Raw genomic sequence first — 15,437 nt, forward strand, 5'->3', positions numbered from 1 at the left:
CAGTTAAACAAAGCACTGTTAAGCCACTGGGTAGGATTTGGCCAATCAAGCCAACCACGGTTTGACAAATCATCGCTTGATAAACCAAGGCTTAGTTGTTATACAGGCAAACGAATATGCATCCCAGCTTCTGGAGAAAGTGAAGATTATTTGGGGGAAAGAAACTAGTGTTGCTTTTGAGTTTACATCCGGTCGTTTCAACTTAGTTTGGCAATTTGGGTATATTTTGCAGGTGACGCATTGGATACGTTAGTTGAGATTCCTGCATAGCAGCGGGGTAGACTGGATGACCCCCAGGGTCCCTTACAACTCTACAACAGTATGATCAAAACAGGATGTGAAAGGAGTAGGGGGTGAGAGCATTTGCGTAGGTAAGAGGAAGCAGAAAGGCTTCCAGGAAACGGGGAGAGCTGTGAAGCGGAGATATTTGGAAACAGCAAAGTGATTGGCAAGTGGTCAGAAGTTCACACAGACAAATAATAATAATAATAATAATAATAATAATAATAATAATAAATTTTTATTTATACCCCGCCCTTCCTGGTTCAGAAACCCAGGCTCAGGACGGCTAACAACAAAACACTTAATTGATGCAACAAAAAACAGCATAGAATACAGTATAAAACGTGAATAACAATAAATTCAGAATTGAAAAATCAATATAGGGGGGAAATCCATCCAATAAATATTAGATGATCACCAGGGCCAGCTGGCTAAATTAGTCCTATTTGCGCCAGCGAGGAGACCAGGGGAGAATTAGCTGTGGGATCCCTCCCACCCAAAACAGGAACACAAAAAGCTGCCATAACAACAACAACGATAACAACAACAACAACCACCACCTGCCCATCTGGCTGGGTTTCCCCAGCCACTCTTATATGGGACCATTGGGTCCATCTATCTCAGTATTGACTACACTTCAGGTAGGAGGGCTTGCCTAGCCTGACCTGGAAATGCATCGCAGTGGGTTGGGCTAGATGACCCCCCAATGTCCCTTTCAACTCCAGGATCCTATGCCCCTGGGGACTGAATTTGGGGTCTCCAGGTGTGCCAAGCAGGTGCTTTGCCACTGAGTTGCAGCCCGAAGTGGCTAAAAATGCAGTGTGTGTCTGGTCTGCGCTCCCTGCCTTGCCCTCTTGCCTCCCCCAGTTTCCCAGCATCGCAGCTACCGTATTTTTCGCTCCATAAGATGCACTTTTTTCCTCCTAAAAAGTAGGGGGAAATGTCTGTGCGTCTTAGGGAGTGAATGCCTATGGACGGCAGCGGGATCCCACTGCAGTCGCGAGCGGAGGATCCATGGTGCCCCTTCCCTCCTCCGTGGCTCGCTTTAAAGCAGCAAAGCGGGAGATGAGCCGCTTACACAAGAGGAGGCTGCTGGGGTTCCTGTGTCGGGTCCGTCCAGGGGCGTGCTGCCTCCCCGCTCATCGCTCCTTGAGCGCGCACACTAAAGAAACATACAACTCCTGTCCCTCACTCTCATTCTGATATATCGGTAGTTTATTAAATAGTTTAGTACAACATTTGATTCAGAATATTTCCCCCCTGTTTTCCTCCTCTAAAAACTAGGTGCATCTTATGGTCTTATGGAGCAAAAAATACGGTATGTCTCCACCTTTTAATCCGAGCAAAGCTAGAGCTGGAGGCAACCCACAGCGTGATAGAAGAGTCTGACATCTTCCCCCTGCAAATAGGGGCTTCCTTGTCCCAGAAAGGGAAGGTAAAGGTAAAGGGACCCCTGACCATTAGGTCCAGTCGTGACCGACTCTGGGGTTGCGGCGCTCATCTCACTTTATTGGCCGAGGGAGCCGGCGTACAGCTTCCGGGTTATGTGGCCAGCATGACTAAGCCGCTTCTGGCGAACCAGAGCAGCGCACAGAAACGCCGTTTACCTTCCCGCCGGAGCGGTACCTATTTATCTACTTGCACTGGTGTGCTTTCGAACTGCTAGGTTGGCAGGAGCAGGGACCGAGCAACGGGAGCTCACTCCATCGCGGGGATTCGAACCGCCGACCTTCTGATCGGGAAGCCCTAGGCTCTGTGGTTTAACCCACAGCGCCAACCGTGTCCCTTAGAAAGGGAAGGAGAAGGTGTCAGATACTTTATCCCCTCCCTCCACTCCCCTGGAAACACAGATGAGAGTGCTCCCGTTCTGGGCCTGCTCAGATCCCCAAGAACTGGGGCAACCGGATCCAGTGACAGAGACAGACAGATGCTTGGGTTTTTTTTGTTTAATAATTAAAAGGAAAAACCCGTCCCCCAAGCTGTCTCTTGTAACTGATGAAGCTTTCAAAGGATGAGGGAGATTGATCAGATGGCCAGACCTGGCACCCCTCCACCGCAATATGGGTCCGCACCCCCTAAACACACACACACACACATGAGCAGGGTTTTGTTACAGCTCATATCACAAGAATGCTTACTCACTGGGGACCAGGAGGATGCAGGGAGCATGAAATCCAAACATGAACCCCCCCCCCGAAAAATGCCCCCACCTCTTTCGTGCTCCCGTTCCACACAGGTTAGCAACTTCAGCCCATTCAAATATTCAGGCCCAGAGCCCTGAATCGCAAGCGACGTTTGCAAAGATCACTTGATATAGGGAGAGATGCAAATTCCGAATTTGAACGTCGCGAGTCCTTCCTCAATGCCCACATCTGAACCACACATCTCCCGGCTCAGTTCTCCAGATGCCCATTTTGGTTTGGAGCTTTCTCGTCCCTTGCGAATTTACCCTAGCTGCTTTTAAAGCAGTTCAAGCGGGTGGCCATCGCTGCCTCTTGTGGCAGTGAGTTCCGCAGTTTAAGAGCGGGATGCAAACTGAGTAAGCAACAACAACGACAATAATAATGCACACAGTTCGCAGAATGCGGGTTCCGTTTCACGGCAGGCTTTGAAAACCCCTTTTTAAAAGCAGAGGGTCCCCAGCGCACAGAGCTATCGAACACTGGTTCCTGGGCAGTTGTCAGAGACTCGCCGTAAACCAGTCACTGAGACCAACCCAGGATGGTTCCTCTTTCCCTCCCCGCCCACGGAAGATTAAGAAGTCCTGCAATGAACGGACAGGCTGTTCTGGCCCAAGGTCAGCATTGGAAACAATACAAAAAGGCGGCTGTGAATCTCCTAAGGCTCTACTTTAAGAATAAAATGCAATGTAACTAGGGCATTCCCAGTTTCTCACGGCAGAGGAGATGCTTACATGGGTGTCAAAAAGCACTGGAATATTAGCTTTGTTTTGCCATCCTAGGCTTCAGCAGTAGAACAAGCTCATATGTGGATTTTACAGGATGGTGGATCTTAAAGTTGCAAGATCCACTATCCTGTAATATTACATGTGAGTCTGTTCTGCTGATGAAGCCTAGGGTGGCTAAACAAGGCTAATATTCCGGAAATCCTTGTCTTAGACTCTGTGGAACTGTAACAACCCTTCATGTGGATTATTGGACTCTATGAACAGACAGGTGGAATAGATATTTATACATGTATGGACCTTATGAATGAACTGACTAGAAAATGAACTGATCCACTGGGTCTTCGGCTTTTTTCGTTGAACTTTATGAGACTTCCATTGAAATCTACAATTTGACACAGTGAATATTATACAGTGGTACCTGAGGTTAAGTACTTAATTCGTTCCGGAGGTCCGTTCTTAACCTGAAACTGTTCTTAACCTGAAGCACCACTTTAGCTAATGGGGCCTCCTGCTGCCGCCGCACCGCTAGAGCACAATTTCTGTTCTCATCCTGAAGCAAAGTTCTTAACCTGAAGCACTATTTCTGGGTTAGCGGAGTCTGTAACCTGAAGCGTATGTAACCCGAGGTACCACTGTACCTCATTTATTCAAAAGTACAACTGGTTAGTTGTTTATAAACTTTGGAAAATCAATAAAATTTTTGATTAAAAAAAAAAAGAAATTGTGAGGAGGAGCCAATTTCTGAAGTGAAATTTGTACTCCAATTCCATTAATTAGCCAATAATAATAATAATATTTTCTTATCGTCCTATCAAAATAAATTGTTGCTGCTGTTGATTTATTATCAAAAGTACAGCTGGTTACGTCTTGTTTGTTTATATAGAAAGTAAACACAGACATGTGAAGTAACAATCACACAACCAGCAACAGAGGAGTGGAATGCTAACAGGTGGGGCTGCACCAGAGATCTTAACCTTTGTGTCAAGCGGGCTTCCTACACACACACACCTCTCTGTCCCGAGAGCTCACAGTTGGTAGAGCGTGAGATTCTTCATCTCAGGGCTTTGGTTTCGAGTCCTACGTTGGGAAAAAGATTCCTGCATTGCAGAAAAAACAAGAAGCACCAACAGTGGAAGATTGGCAGATGAAGATGATGGATTTTTCGGAGCTAGCCGACCGGACTGGAAGAGTCCGTGACCAGAAGGAGGAGGAGCACCAGGAAGAATGGATAAAATTTAAAGACTATTTAGCTAAATATGTTAAGATAACTTAATTGGAAAAGCTTGCAAATTTTACATAGGCTTAGGGTTTAAATATGTAAGGATAGGAAATAAGATGTTTAAAGCTAGATTAGAAAGATTGAAAGATGCTAAGTGACAAAGTTAATTTTTTGAGAAGACTGATTTTGGAAAACAGTTAAAATGATATACAGTGAAATTCAACCAGGGGATTTGAGGAAGTCACTTAATAATGTTATTAAGATTGGTTCAATTACAATTAGTATCTATCTATGTTTGTTTGTTTGTTTGTCTTAAATTTTTTCTGGAAAATGAATACAATTTTTTGGGGGGGAAAAAGATTCCAGCATTGCGAAGAGGTTGGGCCAGATGGCTCTTGTGGTTCCCTTCCGACTCGTTTGATTCTACGATCCAGGCAGACGAGAAGCATTGTGAAAGCTGAAGGACTATGGGAGGGTGCCTGCAAAACATGTGGTTTGGGGGGAAATCTGGATTTGACCACCTTAAATTGGGATTCCTTATCCATAGTTTGAAAAGAACACAGCTCCCCCCACCCTCAAAATGAGGTTCAGGAAAAGGGGAGAAGGGTCTGCGCTTCTGTAGTACGGAACTCCGATGCATCTGATGAGCGTTTTAATAAAAATAAAAAATTTCCCAGGGGAAGGTGGAGCATTTTGTCACGAATGGTGTCCATGCTTCGCAGCCCCGCTGACAGCTTCATGGCCCATCCGTCACTCCAGTTACCAACAAGGAAAAGGAGTTATGAGCTCACAAGAGGCAAACTACGGATCGCTTTGGGCCTGCCAGGAAACATTCTCGAATTATCTTTGGGTGGGGAAGGGGAGGCGGGTGGTCACACACAGCGCCCCTCCGAAAAATATTAATGGCGGGTTTCAGCTCCTTCCGAGCCAGACAGAAAGGTCCCTTTCTGCAAGTTTGTCTGACAGATAAGAAAAGGACAGCGTCGTAAATTTTGAGACAGGCCAGCTTTTTCCCGGAGCGAGACGCACGGCTAATCCGCGGGGATCCTTCCCTTTATCAGACCTGTCTGGAATCCAAATTGATTCATTCCCCCCCCATCCCCGCCTTCAAACCTCAGTTTCAGTAACTTTCCACCCTCCCAGCAACTCTCGGCACCCTTAATTTTAGTACGTATTTAATGTGTTATTATATTGTTCATTTTATGTTGTGAACTACCCTGAGATTTACGGGCGAAGGGTGGTCCAGAGATGGAAAGAAGATAAAGTCCCGACCAGAGACGAATGACTGGTGAAGATGATGGACTACGCCATGGGTAGGCAAACTAAGGCCCAGGGGCCGGATCCGGCCCAATCGCCTTCTAAATCCGGCCTGCGGACGGTCCGGGAATCAGCGTGTTTTTACATGTGTAGAATGTGTTCTTTTATTTAAAATGCATCTCTGGGTTATTTGTGGGGCATAGGAATTCGTTCATTCCCCCGCAAAAAATATAGTCCGGCCCCCCACAAGGTCTGAGTGGACTGGCCCCCTGCTGAAAAGGTTTGCTGACCCCTGGACTACGCCGTCATGGCAAAAATGATCGGGAAAATCAGAAACTAGGAAGTGATGAAGTTTAAAAAGGAATGAGAAAGAATTATAATGTCTCTAAGAGAACACTGTAAACAACTAAAAACTTTGGCAGGATTCGAATAACGTTTGTAATGTATTAAAATGAAGGGAAAATGGGATTATATAAGAAAAACAGAGAAAATAAGTGAAGCAGTGGGAAAAGTTTGAAAATGGTAACCATGGAAGGGTGGAGGGGAGTCAAAAGGATTCAAGGAATCCTATATGATGCAGATGTTTAAATTTGACAAGTAAAGCGCAATAAAATATGGTTTTTAAAAAGAGTTTCTTCAACAACAACAAAAGTTTAACAGACAGCAGTTCCCTGTCTGTTACTTTGGGGGAAACCGTGGGTTGCGATACCCCATCAAATGTCTGGGGCAGACAGGACACTTCACAATATAGGTGTTTTGCTGGCAATTCTATTGTTCTTGTAGTAGAACGTGAGAGGCTGGGTGGCCGTCTGTCACGGATGCTTTATTTGAGATTCTTCCACAGCAGGGGGGTGAACTAAATGACACTCAGGATCCCTTCCAACTATACAATTCTATAAAACTGGTGAATTTCTTTCCTGTCCAACTAAATATCCGGCTTTATTTTCCCTTTTTAAAATCCCAATACAGTGGTACCCTGGTAGTCGAACACTTTGGTTGACGTACAAACCGACTCCTGAATGTCGCAAACTCGGAAGTGCAGCCAATCGGAAGCTGTGTCTTGCTTTTTAAACCATTTCAGAAGTTGAATGGACTCCTGGAACGGATTAAATTTGAGAACCAAGGTACGGCTGTAGTAGCCCAGCTAACGGAGACCCTCAAGGCCACAGAGAGGACAGAATTTTGGGTCAACCGACAGCAAATCTCCTTTTTCACCTAAAAACATTGCGCTCTATGCGGGGCTACCTTTGAAGGTGACCCGGAAACTGCAATTAATCCAGAATGTGGCAGCTAGACTGTGACTGGGAGTGGCCACCGGGACCACATAACACCGGTCTTGAAAGACCTACATTGGCTCCCAGTACGTTTCCGAGCACAATTCAAAGTGTTGGTGCTGACCTTGAAAGCCCTAAACGGCCTCAAAGGCCCAGTAGACCTGAAGGAGCGTCTCCACCCCCATCGTTCAGCCCGGACACTGAGATCCAGCGCCGAGGGCCTTCTGGCGGTTCCCCCATTGTGAGAAGCGGTGTTACAGGGAACCAGGCAGAGGGCCTTCTCGGTAGTGGCGCCCGCCCTGTGGAACGCCCTCCCTTCAGATGTGAAGGAAATAAGCAGCTATCTTCTTTTTAAAAGACATCTGAAGGCAGCCCTGTTTAGGGAAGTTTTTAATATTTAATGCTGTATTGTTTTTAACACTCGATTGGGAGCCGCCCAATCTTAGCCAGATGGGTGGGGTATAAATAATATATTATTATTATTATTATTATTATTATTATTATTATTATTATTATTATTAGAGTCTCGCTGCTGTATGAGGCCCACAGGGCTCATCTCATTTTAACTTAGAAGGTGGTGGACTCTCATTCATGGAAGGATTTTAAGCAGAGGTTAAATGGCTACCCGTTGTGGATTATTTAGCTGCAGATCCTGCGCTGCAGGGGAGTTGGACTACATGACCCTCGGCCAGACCCCCTCTGACATGATTTTCTATCTCCTCGCAGACACAGATAAGTATGTGTGACCTGGCGTGTAGCACTCTTTGCAACTGCCGCTAGGAAAATTAGAGCAAATTATATAGCCAAGGTAGCCACCAACTGTAAAGGAGATGAATTTATTTGACCCTATCTACATTAAGTTAGGGAGGGGACGCAGGTGGCGCTGTGGGTTAAAGCCTCAGCGCCTAGGGCTTGCCGATCGAAAGGTCGGCGGTTCGAATCCCTGCGGCGGGGTGCGCTCCCGCTGCTCGGTCCCAGCGCCTGCCAACCTAGCAGTTCGAAAGCACCTCCGGGTGCAAGTAGATAAATAGGGACCGCTTACCAGCGGGAAGGTAAACGGCGTTTCCGTGTGCGGCTCTGGCTCTGGCTCTGGCTCTGGCCAGAGCAGCGATGTCACGCTGGCCACGTGACCCGGAAGTGTCTCCGGACAGCGCTGGCCCCTGGCCTCTTAAGTGAGATGGGCGCACAACCCCAGAGTCTGTCAAGACTGGCCCGTATGGGCAGGGGTACCTTTACCTTTACCTTTTTACATTAAGTTATATTCTATCTTTATCACCAAACTCTGAATATTGTATTAATTATCATATTAGTGGCCATGTGATAATTTGAGCTTATAAATTTTATTGTTTAATGTCTTAACTTGTATATTAAGGTACTTTTATAGCTCTGTTTAGAGTAAGTAATGTCTTGATAATATAAATGTTTTAAGTTTTTTTGTATCAATCCAGTATATTTTCTTTTAATTGTTGAATGTTTCTGTGTACATTGCGTCAGCCTTTGGCTATGTGCAATAAAACTGACTGACTGATCCTGGGGGCCCTTCTGACTTTACGATCTTATGAAACCCAAGGAGGAAGGATCCATCTGTGTGTTCCCCTGTCCCTGCCGATCCTGCTTGGACAGGAGATCGCTCCAAGCAAGCCGAGAGAAGGGATGGGAATTATTTCCCAACGTAACCCGATGTCTGTGGTGGAAAAAAGTCTCCCACACCCTTCCTGTTATCAGTTATCTCCACGAGGACAGCGGGACAGAGCCAGAAGCGAAACCGCACAAACACACGCCGTTGCTTTTGCGTAAGTCCCGAGATCCGATCAATGCACCTGCCCCCCCCCCCAGGGGGTAAAAACCACAAGGGCAGCCGATGACAGACACAACCAATGACCCCATCAGCAGCTTAAGCTCTGCTACGAGGAATGCTGGAAAAACAACAGCACAACCCCACTCTTGGGGGGGAAAAGGCACTTTTAAAAGTAAACACGCTTGCAGCATTCTGTATCCCATCGGGGAATCCTTCCCCAACCTCTGCGTTCTCCAGAATTGGAGGCACGGCTCAACAGATAGAGGAAACGCCGCCGCTGAAATTAACCGATCAAAGTGAGCCAGGCCTAGGGGCTGTCTCCAAAGTTTTTGGCACTGGCTTCCGTCTGTCTCGAGAGACGATGGAGTGCGCCTCCGGGGATGCAGCCAAACCGCGATGTTGGCAGCCCCAGAGTGACTTCCCTGGGGCGCGAGCCTGGGCAGAGTGTCTGGAGGGCCTGGGCTGTCCAGATAACAAGACCCCGCTCCCCCAGGTTCGCTGCTGTGGTCCAAAGGAAAGCAGAGAAAGGCGCTTGGCACCAGCTTGCCGGAAGGAGGAGTTCAAGGCCCCACCCAACAGTCTTAGGGACTCTGCTCCAGATTTGTGTAGCGTTTACTCTCGAGCTTTTGCATCTCCCGAATATATCCCCACAAGGCAGTGGAGATTTAGGACCTTCTCCTAGGTGGGCTGCCTTCCGAGCCCCATCTTCCCCTCCCTTCGCTCTGCAGCACTGAAACTGAAATACTTTATTGTCACTTGTACAACTTGTATACAGTGAGATTACACGAGCACCCCCCACTCAGCTCTCTTAGTCTTAATTCCTTTTCGTTTACTGACAGGCCTTGGTTCAGAACTGTGAGGATAATAATAATAATAATAATAGCAATAATAGCAATAATAGCAATAATAATTTATTATTTATACCCCGCCCATCTGGTAGGGTTTACCCAGCCACTCTGGGTGGCTTCCAACAAAATATTAAAATACAATAAGGTAAAGGGTAAAGGGACCCCTGACCATTAGGTCCAGTCGCGGACGACTCTGGGGTTGCGGCGCTCATCTCGCTTTATTGGCCGAGGGAGCCGGTGTTCAGCTTCCGGGTCATGTGGCCAGCAGGACTAAGCCGCTTCTGGCGAACCAGAGCAGCGCACGTAAATGGCGTTTACCCTCCCGCCAGAGCAGTACCTATTTATCTACTTGCACTTTGATGTGCTTTCGAACTGCTATGTTGGCAGGAGCAGGGACTGAGCAACGGGAGCTCACCCCATCGCATGATTCGAACCGCCGACCTTCTGATCGGCAAGCCCTAGGCTCTGTGGTTTAACCCACAGCAACACCCACGTCCCTTAAAATACGATAGTCCGTCATTCATAGCTTCCCTAAACAGGGTTAGGGTTCCCTAAACAGGGCTGCCTTCAGATGTCTTCTAAAAGTCAGAATTTCCTTAACATCTGATGGGAGGTTATTCCAGAGGGAGGGCGCCACCAACGAGAAGGCCCTCTGCCTGGTTCCCTGTAACCTGGCTTCTCGCAGCGAGGGAACCGCCAGAAGGCCCTCGGCGCTGGACCTCAGGACTGCAATCTTACTTTATTTTTTAGCAACTCAGTGGTTGCTAGGTAGATCACCTGGCTTCTGCATGGTCCCAGATCCAGCCCCTAAAGGCATCCCCAGCTAGGAGAGATCACGTCTGCCACCCTTACCTGTCGCGGAGGGTGCTGGGGCCAAGGTAGGGGTACTGGTTGTCTTTTAGTTTCCCCTTGATGAGCTGGTCGAGAGTCTCGTGCAGCAACGGCTGGTGTTGGGTGTAGACGTTTTCGACGCCCTGTTTGAAGAAGGAAACACAAGAGGGAAAAGCGAATGCTCTCTCCGGGCTCAGCGAGGCTGCAGAAATTAAAAACCATGGTTATCTGGAAGAATGGCCCCCACCTTTAGTCCTTTGAGGAACTGCTTGGTGATGGCCACAGCATCTTTGGAGTTGAAGAGGTCGCTCCCACGAACACGCTTGCCTCCATATTCTACGACGGCCGACACCAGCTGAGCCGGGAGAGAAAGAGCAAAGCGTGAGAAGAGCCTGCCGGACCCAACCAGGCCAGGATCCTGTCTTGCAGTGGCCGACCAGACGCCCCAATGGGAAGCCAACAAGCAGAATTCAAGAACAAGAGTCCTCTGCTGTGGCTTCCATAAATTTGGATTCAGAAGCATTGCTGTGGAGAGCGGTTCTGCTGGCTAGGAGCCCTCGACAGCCCTCTTCCTCCTCCATGAATTTGTCCATTCCTTGACTTTCAAAGCCGTCTGGGTTAGCGGCCATCCCAACATCCTGTGGCAGGGAGTTCCATGGTTTAACCAGCCACATCCAGCAGAAACGTGGAAGCCGCCAACTAGACAAACATTATCTCAACCTACAAGAGACTAGATGGGCCCACTTTCAGGTCTGATTCAGCAGGGATCTTCTCCTGTTCTGATGGAACCTCCAGGGTCAGGGGCAGTCTATCTTGATTCCTAGGTTCTCAGGGGTATTTAGCCACTGGGAGAACAGGCGGCTGGACTGGATGGGCTTCCTTTGGCCCGATACCTCCAGATTCAGAGACAGCCTATCTAACACCATCTAACACCGGTCTTGAAGGACCTACATTGGTTCCCAGTACATTTCCAGGCACAATTCAAAGTGTTGGTGCTGACCTTGGAAAGCCCTAAACAGCCTCAGTCCAGTATACCTGAAGGAGCGTCTCCACCCCCATCGTTCTGCCTGGACACTGAGATCCAGCGCCGAGGGCCTTTTGGCGGTTCCCTCATTGTGAGAAGCAAAGCTACAGGGAACCAGGCAGAGGGCCTTCTCAGTGGTGGCACCCGCCCTGTGGAACACCCTCCCATCAGATGTCAAATAGATAAACAACTCTCTGATGTTTTAGAAGACATCTGAAGGCAGCCCTGTTTAGGGAAGTTTTTAATGACTGATGTTTTAATGTACTTTTAACCTTTGTTGGAAGCCACCCAGAGTGGCTGGGGAAACCCCGCCAGATGGGCGGGGTATAAATAATAAATAATAATAATAATAATAATAATAATAATAATAACGTATTATTATCAGTGGGTTTCCCCAGGGGGGATGCACACCCCTAAACATTTTGTGAATCTAACAGGAGAAGAAATTTAAAAAATTAAAAAATTAAGTTTCTTCTTTAGAACAGTGAATCGTCACAGTTCCGTCGCTATCACTGACGGCGGCCTCAATTCCTGTCACGGTGTTTCCTGAGTCTCAGACAGAAGTGAGCGTTTAATGTGTGAAGTAGGAGTTGGAATCTAGCATGGTGTTTGGTCAGTTTCAATGTATTTAGTAGATTTATTCTCCCCCAATTTGAACTATAAAATGGTGATTTTCTGGAGTCAAAATGAGAGCACCCCTAAACATTTTTTTTAGAAAAAACACTGATTATTATTATTATTAATCTTTTCCCCCTCCCCCCCCACCTTTATGGAGTTTAAATGATAACAAAAGATTCGTATGACACTTCAAAAAACCACAAAAATAGGTCCATTTGTTCCAATACAGTTCATTTCATCATACATTCTTGTTTTACTACCTATGACTTCCCGTCAACCCCAGTGTATTCCTCATTGCTATTTTCCAGTAGTACAAATAATAGCTTTGTTATGTTTCTGTTATCCTAAAGTTTCTTAGACCTTTTATATCCTTTTACTTTGTTTTCTGTTGTTATCATACACAGAAATCATTCAATTATTATTATTAATCAAGTTTGTACACCACCCTTCATCGGAAGGATTCCAGGGCGGTCGACAACAGAAAATACAAAATGAGAATAAAAAACAATAAAACCAAAGTATGTACAAAATAATAAAAACAAATTAAGAAACAATGGAACAAAAACAAAGCAATAACCCACATTAGAAGCGGTATCGTAGCAATGTATGGACCCACCCCACAGCCTTTGCTCCCCGTCCCCTGGAGGACTCGGGACCCCCACCCACCTTCCGGTGCTTCTCGGAGACCCCTCTGTTCCTCAGCTCCGTCATGAGTCCGGGAAGGCTGTTGCTGCTGTGTCTCTCGTAGTGAAGGGCATACAGCATTACCAGGCGGGTGGCATCCAGCTCGCTCACTTTGGGGTTCTGCAAGAGCCGGCGGATATTCTGCAGCAGGAGGGACGAGGCTTTTAGGACGGGGGACGACGGCGGGGCATCTTGTCTACCAGCTCCATCTGGTACGCAGGCTGAGACCCTACCTGCCCGCAGACTGTCTCGCCAGAGTGGTGCATGCTCTGGTTATCTCTCGCTTAGACTACAGTGGTACCTCGGGTTACAAACGCTTCAGGTTACAGACTCTGCTAACCCAGATATAGTACCTCGGGTTAAGAACTTTGCTTCAGGATGAGAACAGAAATCACGTGGCGGCAGTGAGATGCCCCATTAGCTAAATTCAGGTTAAGAACAGTTTCAGGTTAAACCGGAATGGATTAAGTTCTTAACCCGAGGTACCACTGTACTGCAATGCGCTCTACGTGGGGCTACCTTTGAAGGTGACCCGGAAACTGCAACTAATCCAGAACGCGGCAGCCAGACTGGTGACTGGGGGCGGCCGCCGAGACCACATAACACCGGTCTTGAAAGACCTACATTGGCTCCCAGTACGTTTCCGAGCACAATTCAAAGTGTTGGTGCTGACCTTTAAAGCCCTAAACAGCCTCGGCCCAGTATACCTGAAGGAGCGTCTCCACCCCCATCATTCTGCCCGGACACTGAGGTCCAGCGCCGAGGGCCTTCTGGTGGTTCTCTCACTGCGAGAAGCCAAGTTACAGGGAACCAGGCAGAGGGCCTTTTCGGTGGTGGCACCCACCCTATGGAACGCCCTTCCACCAGATGCCAATGAAATAAACAACTATCTGACTTTTAGAAAACATCTGAAGGCAGCCCTGTTTAGGGAAGTAATGACTGATGTTTTAATGTATTTTTAATCTTTTGTTGGAAGCCGCCCAGAGTGGCTGGGGAAACCCAGCCAGATGGGCGGGGTATAAATAATAAATTATGATTATTATGCTGCAGATTTGTGTCTAGATAACACGTGGATAGCTCTGCCCAGTGTTAGCTCTGCTCAGAGTTTAAGCATGGAAATGAATGGGCTTAGATCTAACGTCAGGAAGATGCCTTGGCTGGGAAAGGCCGACTTAAATGCTCCACATAAACCATCCTGATGGGGTGGCTCCCTCCCCTTTCAAAGCCATCAAAGGCCTTGCTTCTCAAACGTTTTCAGCCACAGAGATGGCCTGAAAATCAGCAAGTCTCGGTGAACAGCGGGCCACTTGGGAGAGCAACTCTTGTAGCAGCCGCAACGGACTGGATTTTTAACGGTAATTTCATTGCTTGTTTCATTTCCCGCCTTGCATCTTTGCTTGCATCACAATCTGAATTCCGTATTTATTATTATTTTATTAAATTTGTATACCGCCTTCCATCTGCAGATTTGGGGGGTGGAGGAGAGTGCAAAATATGGTCAGAAACTCAAAGTTAAAAAAGCTAAGATCATGGCGACTGGTCCTATCACCTCCTGGCAAACAGAAGGGAAAGAAATGGAGGCAGTGAGAGATTTTACTTTCTTGGGCTCCATGATCACTGCAGATGGTGACAGCAGTCACGAAATTAAAAGACGCCTGCTTCTTGGGAGAAAAGCAATGACAAACCTGGACATCATCTTAAAAAGCAGAGACATCACCTTGCCTACAAAGGTCCATATAGTCAAAGCTCTGGTTTTCCCAGTAGTGATGTATGTAAGTGAGAGCTGGACCATAAAGAAGGCTGATTGCCGGAGAATGGATGCTTTTGAATTCTGGTGCTGGAGGAGACTCTTGAGAGTCCCATGGACTGCAAGAAGATCAAACCTCTCCATTCTGAAGGAAATCAGCCCTGAGTGCTCACTGGAAGGACAGATCCTGAAGCTGAGGCTCCAAGTCTTTGGCCACCTCATGAGAAGAGAAGACTCCCTGGAAAAGACCCTGATTCTGGGAAAGATGGAGGGCACAAGGAGAAGGGGACGACAGAGGACGAGATGGTGGGACAGTGTTCTTGAAGCTACCAGCATGAGTTTGACCAAACTGCGGGAGGCAGTGGAAGACAGGAGTGCCTGGCGTGCTCTGGTCCAGGGGGTCACGAAGAGGCGGACATGACTAAACAATTAAACAACAACAACATCACAGGCTCAGGGTACTCAAGTCCAAGCCTTTTCTCGACGCAAAGATCTCCAGCTGAATCGGGAGGGCTGACTTGGGAGCCTTCTTGCAGAAGGCTGCCTCTGAGTTCGTGCAGAATGCACTTTTTTCCCCACTGCCAAGGACATTCCCCTGTCTTATCTACGGAGGCATTTCTGAGCCCCAAAGCAGCTTGAGAATTGCAGCTTAAAATTCAGAAAAGAGAGTTTCCCTGTGGTCGGAAGCTGAGATCCACACAGGAGTTTCTGCCCTGACAGCATCTAAACCCACCCATTTTGACCTTTGACCTCCCTGCCCATCTAGACCCCCTGAGGCGCCGGAAGATCCCTCATAAAAAGGGCTGCATTGTTAACAGCTGACAAGCCTAATTCATCCCCACTGATGTGGTGTCAGCTGGCGGGGTCAGTCTATGAATTCTATGGGTTACGGAGGAAACAGATGTCCCATCTAAGCTCCGGAGGCAGACAGAGGATTCCTTGTGAAG

At 47.4% G+C, this 15,437-nt stretch overlaps 1 protein-coding gene across 2 annotated transcripts in view; it reads right to left on the reverse strand.

Annotated features, from left to right (window-relative positions):
• Nucleotides 1-15,437, reverse strand: part of VPS45 (vacuolar protein sorting 45 homolog) — a 63,208-nt gene that overhangs the window by 14,949 nt on the left and 32,822 nt on the right. For both annotated transcript variants that reach the window (XM_079958147.1, XM_079958146.1), the window contains exons 11-13: nucleotides 12,726-12,884; nucleotides 10,665-10,772; nucleotides 10,439-10,560 (exon numbers count right to left, since the gene is read on the reverse strand). In XM_079958147.1, the coding sequence (XP_079814273.1) occupies nucleotides 10,439-10,560; nucleotides 10,665-10,772; nucleotides 12,726-12,884 (389 nt within the window). The remainder of the gene's footprint in view (nucleotides 1-10,438; nucleotides 10,561-10,664; nucleotides 10,773-12,725; nucleotides 12,885-15,437) is intronic.

Source organism: Podarcis cretensis, assembly GCF_951804945.1.
Source record: "Podarcis cretensis genome assembly, chromosome: 16".
Lineage (NCBI taxonomy): Eukaryota > Metazoa > Chordata > Lepidosauria > Squamata > Lacertidae > Podarcis > Podarcis cretensis.